Genomic DNA, 12,855 nt, shown 5'->3' on the forward strand with positions numbered 1-12,855 from the left:
TCGTCTCTATTCACGTGCGTAATGACAGTCAAAAGCCAGATTTTTCGGTAGGAGGCGACTAGATTTTACGCATCACGTTTTCTGATTTTATTAGCCTTTAGGATGCGCATTTTGTTAGATATATGTATTATTATACCAATAAAAAATAAATATATATATATATATATTATTATTTTTTCACCTCTATATAAGGGAAATTCATGGGCAAACTCAAATTTACACATACATTGTTTTTAGCAGTTATAATAGGTATAAGTGGCCTACTAAACATCAGAATGTATGTTTTATGATCATAGAGGAGCTAAAATTATTTGCTAATATATTTGGATAACTTGTTCCAAATATACTTTTTGATACAAAAAGGTCAACAGCACCACAATGCCTGTTCATAGAGATCTGAAACTTTACAAAGTTGTTGTCAACAAGATAAACAGCATGTACAAGCGAACAGCATAAGCACACAATGAAGTATGCCTTGCTCAGGACCTTTACAAATTGACAATATTCAGGAGAGACTAAAAAGCCCTGACAGTGTTCATAGGCACATCTGCAGAAACTAGAAGGCCTAAGCTTTCTAATGATGCATCACACTCACATGAGGAACGTAAGATCCTCTTTTAATTAGCAATGCCAGTTGGGTGTGTCTAAGCATTGTGCATAGGGCGAAATAGGTGGATGGTAACGGTTAAATACATTTTTAAACAAAATAAGTTACTTAGATATTTGATTATAGAATTGCTAAATGCCTAACCAGGGCTGGTGCCCCACATAACTCAATATACAATATGATAATAAACATACCCACACTCATGTCATGTTTGAAATCTTGTTGCAATTCTTTGAATGTCACCCTTTTTCATAAGTGGGACGACATGAATAACACTACAGTGCTTCTACAAGTAGAAACCACTACAGGTGATACCGTTTGACCCAATAATTGATCACTGTGGCAGAAAAGTTCCATTGAACAATAATATATTAAAAAAACAAATACACATTATCAGGCCGTGGTTTTGTTTTCACCTTTTGCCCAATGAGGAATGGAGCGTATGTCTGTGGGCTTTTTCCGAGTCTGCCCGAACTAAACCAAGATTAAACCAGGTCCAGAACCTGGAGGAGCTGAGCACAGAATGCATGGTAATCCGTGCAGCACATCTCTGCTTGCAAACTTGACTTCTGATCCATACAACAAGGGCCACGGGAGTGGATGATTCCGGTGTGTACACCCCCAGCTGCGATGATGGCATTAGTTCTGGTGCCAGGCCCGAGTGCGGAGGCAGGCCCAGGTGTCCGTGGGCTTTTTCCCTAGCTGCCCAGACTAAGACTGAACCAGGTCCAGAACCATAAGAGAATGTGCCGCAATCTGCGCAGATATGGCCCAGTGACAGGCGTTTGAGGTTTGGGCCCTCACAGATGGCAGTGTGCAGAGCCTGGTCCGCTCATTTAGGTCAACTTTTCATTCATTTATTTTCTACCGTTTGTTCCCGTTATGGGTCCCGGCTGACTGGAGCCTATCCCAGTAACCCTTAGGCGGGGTGTACCTGGACAGAAATGTCTGGCACCTGCTGACATTCTTGTTGACAAATCATAAGGAAAATTGTAGAAGCCAAAACCCCTAGAGATATAGTGTTGGGTGTTGCTGTGGGCTCCGGAGCAAATTGGTATTTAGGTGGGAACTTTGGTGCAGTGGACTAGAGGTTGCTAGACGGACAAGCAAACAGTTTGTTGACTGCTTACAGCGGCACCATTTACTGTATGTAGTGAAAGTGTTATGGTGATTATGGATTTTATTATTTATATGAAATGAAGCACTGCTTGCACTGGTTTTAATACTTTGTAATTAATAAACGATGCAATAAACATGGAACTGCCTCAGTGAACTTTCTTTGATCACACAAAACAGTGAGCTAGCGTGTCAACTAACATGCCGTCTGCAACGTAAGTAGCTCAAGTCAGAGCTGGCTTCTACAAAAACAATAAATAAGAATAGATTTGATGGGACACCACAGAGGAAGCCACTGTTGTCCAAAAAACACTGCAGCACGTCGGAAGTTTGCAAAAGAGCACCTGGAGATTCCAGTACTCCTGGCAAAATAATCTGTGGACAGATGAACCCTAAATTAGTTTCAAGCACACCAACATCAAAACCTGATCCAAACGGTGAAATATGGTGGATGGGTGCAGGAAAACTTAAGACCATCTGTCTGCCAACTGAAATGCTTCAGAGACAACCCAGTTGAGATGCTGTGGCATGACCTCAAGAGAACGATTCATAACAGACATCCAAAGAATATTGCTGAACTGAAATAGTTAATATAATAAGAGGAATTGTCCAAAATTCCTCCAGACCGTTGTGCAGGTCTGATCTGCAACTACACAAAATGTTTGTTTGACTTTATTGCTGCCAAAAGCAGGTCAACCAGTTATTGTATTAAACCCAAAGGTTCACATACTTTTTCCACCCTGCACTGTGACAATTTTCTTCAATAATAGTTTGTGTGACAATAGTTTGCACAGTATTAAGTTAAGCAGACATTCTTTAATTTTCAGCTTTAATGCTACTTTTGAAAAAATAGGAAATAAAAAAATTGTTTAATGCTGTAATCAAAAGGGTTTCCTGAGGTGCGACGTGAAAAATCACAAAAACAAAAAGGAGCTCATCTGTCATTGTTACTCCAAACAGGCTCTGAGGTTAAAAGTTTACACTACAGGTCAAAAGATTATATTACTTACGTAAAATCCTACTTATCTGTAACACTCCAAACATAAGCCAGTCTAATGTTGTGCGGAGTGACAGCTGAAAAAAAATAAAATAAATGGATATAATTATTTATTTAACTAGTACTCTAAACATATTTGGTCATATAGGATAGTTTTTTAAATCTGGCAAATTTGTCATGAATGTGCTGTACTGTGACCGAAGAGGTCACTCATGTTAAAACATCTAAAACGAAAAACGACACTGCAGCCACGTCGTGGTAGTCCGCTGAGCGCCTTGTGTATCTGCGTGGCATCTCCACAAACACATGTGAGCATTATAATAACCCACAAACAGGCTTTTGTGCACGGCATGCAACATGCACGACACTTTGACGATACACTGAGTCAGAAACTGTTCCCTGCGCATCAAAAGTCCTCCTTTATATTTAAAGGATTATAATTACAATTTGAAAAAAATAACGGACTGTTTAGCAGTACTGCTATACAAGTGAAAATTCTTAATCTGAGCCCTGTCAAAGTGCCTATTATTCACAAGGAAACGCTAACTGCTGGAGAACCTGTCAGCCAGAGGGCAAATCACTATCACATGTTTTGGGACTGTCCTGTTGCTCAAAAATATTGGACTGAGAAGCATTGCAGACGATTTTTGACCTTGCCATCCCACTACATTTTAGAACCATGTACTTGAGCCTCAAAACTCCTGCCATGGACACACTAAACGAATACCTTTGGAACATATTTTTGGCGGCAGGAAAAAAAGACCATCACAAAAAAATGGATGGTACAAACTTCCAAACCTCACCAATGATCAAGACTGGACTGACAAAGTAACAGACATTAGACAAATGAGACAAAAAATTGTTGAGTTCCGTTTTCTATGTTTATTCTTAAAAAAAAAAAAAAGAACAACCAAAATGATGACAAGACAAGGACAACTGATCAGAAATAAAAGTTAAAGTTAATTGTACCTCTCCCTCCTCTCCAGCTCGTTCTCCGAGGCATTGAGCTGTTCCCTCAGTGCAGCGATGACCATGACAGCCACATCCACCTGTCTGCTAAGGGAGCGCTCCTTCTCAGCCACCTCACGCCTCTCCCGGGCTAGGTGCTGGGAGTGGGCGCGCTCACACAGCAGGTCCGTGTCGGTCTGGGCCAGCTCTGTGCTCACTTTTGCCAGGCGCCGCTGCATGCTGCCGTCTGCTGCCTTTAAAAAGTGGGCCAGATGCCGGCGGACGACTGCTGAGGTTGCTGCAGTCTCCAGGCAGGATTTCTGATCTGAGAGAAATGCAGTGAAGAAAATTTATTTTTGAACACCCTGTCTCCAGGCAGGATTTTTGATCCGAGAGAAATGCAGTGAAGAAAATAAATATTTGAACACACTGCCATTTTGCAAGTTCTCCGACTTAGATGGTCATTGGCAAACCTCACACTGGCCTGGACATGAGCTGACTTAAGCAGGGAAATCTGTGCAATGTATGATTTTAAACCATGACTGCGTAGTGTAATACCGATAGTAACTTTTGAAACTGTGGTCCCAGCTCTCTTTAGGTCATTGACCAGCTCCTCCAGTGAAATTCTGTGCTGTTTCCTCACCTTTCTTAGCCACCTTTCTTATCGTCACTGATACCCCACAATGTGAGCTCTTGCATGAAGCCTGAGTCCGAGGGAGATTGACTGTCTCTTCCACTTTCTAACAATTGCTCCAACAGTTGATCTTTTTTCACCAAGCTGCTTGCCAGCTCTTTGGTCTTGCCCATGGTAGTAGTTAGAGTCCAACTGATTGTTGGGTGAACAGGTGACTTTATGCAGCTAATGACCTCAAACAGGTGCTATTAATTCATATGAATAAGTGGAGTAGAGGTGAGCTTTTTAGATCTAAGCAATCTTGCAGAGATGACCTGGTTGAAAATAAGTTTACAGCACAGTATTTGCTGAGAGGATAGAAAAGGCAGAGAAAATGGGATTTTGTTTCCATATTACTACCAAGAAAATACTGTCCCACTGGGAAGTGGCCCCGGGAAGACCCAGAACTCGCAGGAGGGGCTATATCTCTCGGCACTGGAAACACTTCAGAATCTTCCCGGAGGAGCTGGATTAGGGAAGTCTGGAATTCCATGCTTAGACTGCTGCCCCCACAACCCGGCCCAGGATAAGCGGAAGACGATGGATGGATGGTGGATTTTAAAAGTAAATGTTGTATTCAGATTTTAATGTGTCCTTTTTGTGTCCGATTTTCTTCTCTAATCTGAATTCGGATTCTTATTCTTATTATGTAAAGCAAGTTGAATTACTTTGCATACAAAAACTTGCAAACTCTACAAAGAAAGGGCTGGTCTGGCCCAGGAGTCAAACCTGCGACCTTCTTTCTGTGAGTGCTAGACACTCTACCACCATGGGATTGTACCTGTTGTAAATATTCATCATTTGAATGATCAAAAGGTAGTATGTGAAGAGATGTTGGAAAAAAGAAAGAAAGTGCAGAGTTTTTAGCTAAAGAACATTATCGAAATCGATGATTGGGCAAGAGAGAATGCAGATGCAGGTGAAAACAAGACAGCTTAAAGCAGACATAAACAGACTGATGGTAACTTATATGCAAAACAAAGCTGGCACACATTAGCACCTGTTTATTGACTCGTTCCACTCATGTCAAGTACAAACATAGTTCCAGTGCGTAATGTAGCTAAAATTATCCAAACTCAATGCATTACATAAAGAGAGGTTGAACTGTAGCATAGGGGTGCAGATAAATGAAATAAACGCAGAAAACAATAAAACAAAACAATAAATAGCTGACAATAAATAATTTCCTGTATCCTATAGCTTTAGCCATGTCTCACAGCAAAAGTTTTTTGTGAATTTCCAATTTCACAAGTATAATTCACGTAGGATTTAAAGGCGCAATGGACGATTTTTCGGCGATTTGAGAACGCAGGTGGAAGTGCGCATGCGCACTCCCCCATGCGGATTGATACAACACACACGTGCGTTTGTTTATTAGCGCAAGGGAGCGCATCGCATCGCTCGTCTCCCGTAGATTTCTGTCCACTTCTGCGTCAGCTCGAACTGTCTTTCTCCGTCTTCATTTTGCCCCGTACACTGAGGGAACTATATTATGATAGATCCATGCGCTTAGGCACGCGGAAACGTGGGCATGAACCGCACGGGGCTGCAGGTGAGCGATAGGTGCGTTTTATGATTGATACGTGGCAGGACAAATGATTTATCCACGCCACGAGGAAATATGATAACAAATTTGCTGAAAAAAATCGTCCATACCACCTTTAAGTTTTATTTAGTAAGAAAACATTTATCACACCATCTGTCCTCACTGTTTCCCCTGCGATGCTGAAGGATGTGTCAAATGCAGAAGACAACTCTACCCACCCACGAGATCTAGGTCCAGGTCCGGGTCTGGTGGGGGTCCCAGTGGAGAGGGTGGGGGGAAGAAGACGTGGTTGTAGTGATGATAGTGTCCTGCTGCAGACTTCTTAAGCGCTCTCATGTCTCTGTCCTCCGGCTCGTCGTCGTCCTCCTCGTCCTCCTCCTCCTCTGCACCCTCCTCCTCTGAGCCTCTATCCTCCTCTTCATCGCCGTCCTCCTCCTCATCAGCATGCGTACCCACTCCCACACTTTGGGTCCTCCTCCTCACAGAAAAAAATTACAACATTTTAGAATGATTGTGGGGAAAAGCAATTGTGATTTTACAATTATTTAAACCATAAATCACCCCTAGCTTTAAGAAATCAAACTTTGTGAATTAAATTATTTTCTTTGGTTGCATGGAAGAAAGGCAGTATACTGCAAATAACAATATTTTTTTGTTTATTTCGATTCCACCTTAAGATTTTTATATACATTTCACGGCAAATAAATGTGACTCGCCACCCTTAAAACCGCCACAAGTCGGCCTGGACCAAACGGAGAAAAACAGAGTTTTAGCTTTTTTCCCCCAAATTTGTGATTTTGGTTTTTTTGCAGAATGTGCAAGTTGAAGTTATGAAGGAACCTCTAGGGCAGACATCAGACTAATGGGGAAAAGGATATGGAAAAGGGAAAAAAATTGATAAACTTTGGACTAAATGGGACTTCAATGTGGGTCTTGTGCCATAATTTTATTTATGCTTTGTTGTATTGTGCCATTACTATTATTATGCCCAAGCGCCACAAGCTGGCAAAAGTGCGCACATTGTGCCCACAAAATAGAGAGCAATACGGTCGCCTGCATCCAAACACTCACTAACGCACTTGTATACTCATGCACGTCCAGTGCATACCATTCAGTTAGTTAGTTGATATCAATAACAGTAAGTTCATTCCTGTGTCTGGGTGCCATGGCTTGGAAGGATCGGTCTAATCTAAAACTAGTACGAGGAGCCAACAGCAGTTTCTGATTCAAAGCAGCCTATAAGCGATCTAACAGCCGCTTAGCGCCCTGAGGCATTGATAGGCCCCCCAATCTGGCAACCTGACTTATGCAAGGTGCAATCGCAGCGTGCGCCACTAGTGTAGTAGAGCTGTTGCTCCAACAGCATAGTAGCGCTGCTAGCGCCGTCTCGTCCAGACCAGAACCTCTGACATGAAACTTTGGAGTGAACAGTGTACGCCCCTCAGTCATGCAAAACGAGCAGTGCAGCCTCAGTGTGTTAGAGATGAGAGAGTTTTAAGCAAGTGTTTCCAATTAACTACAACTTTCTTTCCCAATCTCTCTCGCTCCTTCTCTCTCCCTCTCTCTCTCCCATCCTCCCCCTCTCGCTCCAAACACACAGGAGCCCGATACACGCTGCCTGTGTATCACCGTGCGTCAGATCGCAGCGCTGCTTGAGAAAGTCTTAACAGCAGATAAGTCGTGATTCGTGATGTCTGTTGACTACATAAGAAAGAAGCACAGCGCTGACTGACGAGAAGAACGTAAAGGTTTTTGCATGTAACGCCCATCCGCCATTCACATTGCAGCATTGTTTCATGCAGAGGAAAGTCAGTGTGTGATGTTCTGATCAGACCAAACATTTATATTCTAATCAACTTTTAATAGAGCAATAAAACATTTAAATTAATTTAAAAAGCACCATTAGACTATTTGTTATAAATTATAATAAAATTATGAATAGTGAAAAATAACTAGACCTATTATAATTACATCTGTTATAAAATAATACTATATATTATTTTCATATAAAAGTGGCAAAGTGGCAGAAATGCAGTCTTTTCATGATAGCTAGGTATGGATCTTCACTTCTCGTTCTGTGGAAATTAACATTTTTGCACTATGTAGTTTTATCAGTAATTGTTTAAGGTCATCAAAAAGTCCAGCTCCGTCCTGGGCTGTGCTCTGGACTTGGTGCAGGAGGTGGGGGACAGAAGGGTCCTGGCTAAACTCACATCTATGCTGGACCATGAGTCTCACCCCCTCCAGGACACTCTGTCCGCTCTGGAGAGCAGCTTCAGTGACAGACTGATCCACCCTCGCTGTGTGAAGGAGAGGTTTCGCAGCTCTTTCCTCCCTGCTGCTGTCAGACTTTACAACAAACACTGTTAGTCCCATGTGCAATACTGACTTAATCATGTGCAATACTGACTTAATCATGTGCAATACTGACTCAATCATGTTCAATTCTGTCATATTCATACACAATACTGTCATACTCATGTACAATACTCTGACATAATGTCAATCATATTGGTGCAATATTCTCCGTCCATATAACTGCTGTAAATAAGAGGGTTACTTTTGTTATTATTATTATTATTTTATTTTTTCCTTTTTGTGAGGAATATAAGAGGTTTTTTCCATAAGTTTTTTATAAGAGCTTTTCTATTAAGAGTGTTTTTTCCTTAAAGCTTTCTATAAGTTATCTGTTCTTCTACTCTGTACCTGTGTTGCAACACCAAAATTTCCCCATTGTGTGGACAAATAAAGGCTTATCTTATCTTAAAACTGATTCTGATGATGTGGTGAGGGAACCCCAAAAATATTTTTGCTTAGGGCCCCCTGAAGGCTTGGGCCGACCCTGATCCAAAGACCTCGGTGAGCGAAGGGGAGTGTAAAGGTTTGATCAGACTGCTGATATACAAAGGGACCTGACCATGCAAGGCTCTGAAAGTCAGCACTAACATTTTACATTGTATCCGGTCAGATACCGTCAGCCAGGGAAGGGCTTTGAGATTGGGTGAAATGTGAGACCTTCTATTTTTGCGAGTCAAGATCCTCGCTGCTGAGTTCTGGACCAGTTGCAAATATGAGAACACCTTCTTGTTTAGACAGGAAAACTAATCCAAACAAAATAGTCTAACATGAAGTTGAGTTCTAGATAATTTTGAAACACCATTTTCCTGAGTTTAGAAATGTCCCTCAACTGAAAGAAACCGTTCTAAGTCAACTGATTGGAGCGGTGCTCTAAAAACATGTCTTTGCAAAGATAACACCCAAGTTTCTAAGACTTAGTTTAGCAGACTAGGCATTGTCAGGAGCAATATTCCTGAAGATGTGAGACAGGCCTCTACTCTGGCAATGTTAAAATCCAAGATAAAACCTGTTTTGTTTGGCTGTGTATATGAATGTGTAATGATTTCCTTTGCATTCTTCTCTTTTATGTCTTAAACTGTTTTGTGATTTCTGTCATGTCTTTGTGATTTTAATGCATGTTTCTGATAGTGTGAAGCACTAATTGCCTTGTGTACAAATTGTGCTCTATAAATAAACTTGCCTTGCCTAAATGTGATTGATTGGGTTTGTGGAAAATTTAATATATACAGAAAACTGCATAGTGGGTTTGGGAGGTAGTATATCCAGTTATTTTAGAGGATTGGTAGCATGAGTAGGAGTAGGGGTACCTTCATTAGGAATCTCCTTTTTAAAAAAATATTCTATACAATCAGTTATTGGGTTCAATGCATGTTTTTGGCATAAACCCTTTTGTTTTTCAGTTTGTCTTTTCTTATGTTTCCCGTTTCTGTAACTCTCATGTTTATGTGTTGTGTGTGACCAGAGAGTTTTATAGCACTGATAAATTAATATGGGTAAACTCAAAATAATTAACCCAATGACATAGTTCAATGTTAACTTTATACTAAACCCAATATAAAATGAGAAAAGAAAAAATAGATAGTAAAGAAATCCAAATCCAATCCAATGCGTTTTTATACTTGTTTATATTTGTTTTATTTCGTTTTATTTACATTTTTGCTAGATATTCTGTTATTGTTTGTTTATTTGTTTCTCTTTTCCCCCCTGTATAAATAAATACATAAAATAATAAAGAGGTTTAGTTTCTGGTGAAACCAATAGCACCTTTTATCAGGAGGTCCCGTCCGGTGGGCAGGGCCTACCCAGAGTAGGATAAATATCTGAGTTCCCGGCCTTGATTTGTAGATTGAGAATGAATATTTGATGAGAGTCAAAACGTATCGTTTAAAAAAATAAAACAGAGTCCACAACTGAATCTTTTTCTACAATGGAACACTCCTGGATGAATGAGGGATTGCACCGATAAAAAAATTAAAGTTATAGGATATAAACAGTCAGTAATAATATTTTACACTAAATTATGTGAATACAATTGCATTTAGATTAGTTATCAATATCAGTTATCAATATAATATCTAGATAAATGTATGCATGGCTACCTGACGGAGGCGTAGGAGTGTATAAACCCACTATCCCGGCTGTCACTGAGGGAGCGGATATGAGGAGGCCGTCCAGTACAGCCTGCTGGGCCCCTGTGGACAGAGAAAGTTACAAAATATATCTATACTCTCATATAAGGACAAAAGCTGTTTTTATATTAGATCATATATTAGACACAAATTGTCCTGGGAGGCGCCCCGGAGGCATCCGGAACAGATGCCCGAGCCACCTCAGCTGGCTCCTCTCATTGTGGAAGAGCAGCGGCTCTACTCCAAGCTCCCCCCTTGTGACTGAGCTCCTCACCTCTAAAGGAGCGCCCAGCCACCGGGCAGAGGAAACTCATTTCGATCCCTTGTATCCACAATCTTGTCGTTTCAGTCCTTACCCAAAGCTCAGGACCATAGGTGAGGGTAGGAACGTAGATTGGCCGGTAAATTGAGAGCTTTGACTTTCGACTCAGCTTCTTCTTCCCCACTACACTCCGATGCAGATCCGCCTGTCAATCTCACGTTCCATCCTTCCCTCACTCGTGAACAAGACCCTGAGATACTTAAACTCCTCCACTTGGGGCAAGGGCTCCCTACCCACCTGGAGAGGGCAAGCCACCTTTTTCCGGTTGAGAACCTTGGCTTCAGATTTGGAGGTGCTGATTCTCATCCCAGCCGCTTCACACTTGGCTGAAAACTGTTCCGGTGCATGTTGCAGGTCCGGGTTTGATGGAGCCATTAGGACATCATTGTCTACAAACAGCAGAGATGAGATCATGTGGTCCCCAAACTGGACAACCTCCAACCCGAAATTCTGTCCATAAAAACTATGAACAGAACCGGTGACAAAGGGCAGCCCTGGCGGAGTCCAACATGCACAGGAAACAGGTCTGACTGGCTGCCGGCAATGCGAACACAGCTCCTGCTCCGGTCATACAGGGACCAAACAGCCCTGAGCAAAGGGCCCTGGACCCCGTACTCCCGGAGCACCCCCCAAAGGACACCCCAAGGGACATGGTCGAAAGCCTTCTCCAGATCCACAAAGCACATGTGGACTGGTTGGGCAAACTCTCATGAACCCTCGAGCACCCGATGGAGAGTATAGAGCTGGTCCAGTGTTCCACAACCAGGACGAAAACAACTCTGTTCCTCCTGGATCCGAGGTTCGACTATCGGTCGGATTATCCTCTCAAGTACCCTGGAATAGACCTTACCGGGGAGGCTGATGAGTGTGATCCCTCTGTAGTTGGAACACACCCTCCGGTCCCCCTTCTTGAACAGAGGGACCACCACCCCGGTCTGCCAGTCCAGAGGTACTGTCGCGGACCGCCACACAATGTTGCAGAGACGTGTCAGCCAAGACAGTCCTACAACATCCAGAGGATCTCATCCAAACCCCGGAGCCCTGCCACTGAGGAGTTTGCAAACAACCTCAGTAACTTCAGCTTGGGTGATGGACGAGTCAGCCTCCGAGTCCTCAGTCCCTGCTTCCTCTTCGGAAGACGTGTCAAGAAATTAGCCATAAACCAATGCTATTCCTTAACACACAGAGAACACAATTCAACTTAGAATATGAAACGATACAGAAACGTCAAGACTTTTTGTGCAGCTTGCAAGGGAGAAACCGTCGGGCTGGGCCATCACGCTGTTGTAAGCAACGCGATGGCCCTCCTTGGTCTCACGACGTTTTTTCTCTTGCAGGTTGGTTTTATTTCACATTATGGATTTAGGCATAATGGGCGGGTCACATTCTCATTGGTTAACTTCACATCAAGGCACTTGTCTTTTACAACAGTTGGTATTTTCCTTTGAGATAAAGCATGGGTAATGTTTACCCAACTCCCCTGGGGTGCTACACCCCTCCCTGGGGTAAACATTCCTTTGCCCCATCTTTACGATACCTTCACAAACAAATCCAGTTTTTCACATGCCGTTTTTCTGTTAGACTAATGATGCAGATAATATACAAATATCGTCATATCACTATTATGCAGATAAAATACATCACAGAAATATAATCATATTTTCATTTCCCTCCTGTTTATCAAAGCATTAGTCTACTGTATCATATCCCAAACACATTACTCTTTTCAGTTTTCAACATGTCATCCATATTGGTGTTAACATGACACTTTTACACTCAAAAGGTTATGCACAGTTCTCAAACATTGAACACACTCCTTTTCTCTCTGCCATACGGGTCTGCCACGCCATTTAAGTGGTGTGCTGCAACTCTGCAAGTCCTAAATTTTTGGTCAATCTCTGTAATTTGACAGACAGACAATTTATTCTGTCTATAATTTTGTGCGGTGTGATGGGAAATATAGAAGTACAAGCGGAAGGCCCTTAAACACGTTTCTGTTTACCTGGGGTTCTATTTGATTCGTCCTTTCATTTCGTCAAGGCCTATTAGTCCTGTAACGTTTAAGTCCTGTTATCACTAGTTCACTTCTATAGCGTCTAATTTTAGATGATATTGTCTGTTACCATTCACCTATTTCGCCCTGTGCATAATGGTTGGAC

The 12,855-nt window shown here is 42.0% G+C and overlaps 1 protein-coding gene across 3 annotated transcripts in view; it reads right to left on the bottom strand.

Annotated features, from left to right (window-relative positions):
- Window positions 1-12,855, bottom strand: part of LOC140350922 (uncharacterized) — an 80,625-nt gene that overhangs the window by 31,389 nt on the left and 36,381 nt on the right. Inside the window, exons 3-5 of one of the 3 annotated variants that reach the window (XM_072436507.1) lie at window positions 10,345-10,437; window positions 6,106-6,362; window positions 3,690-3,993 (exon numbers count right to left, since the gene is read on the bottom strand). In XM_072436507.1, the coding sequence (XP_072292608.1) occupies window positions 3,690-3,993; window positions 6,106-6,362; window positions 10,345-10,437 (654 nt within the window). Of the gene's footprint in view, window positions 1-3,689; window positions 3,994-6,105; window positions 6,366-10,344; window positions 10,438-12,855 lie in introns of all 3 variants that reach the window. The other 2 variants (XM_072436510.1, XM_072436508.1) reach the window with 2 other exon arrangements.

This window comes from Eucyclogobius newberryi, unplaced genomic scaffold, assembly GCF_026437365.1.
Source record: "Eucyclogobius newberryi isolate DKJ021-1_F unplaced genomic scaffold, fEucNew1.0.hap1 SCAF_8, whole genome shotgun sequence".
Lineage (NCBI taxonomy): Eukaryota > Metazoa > Chordata > Actinopteri > Gobiiformes > Gobiidae > Eucyclogobius > Eucyclogobius newberryi.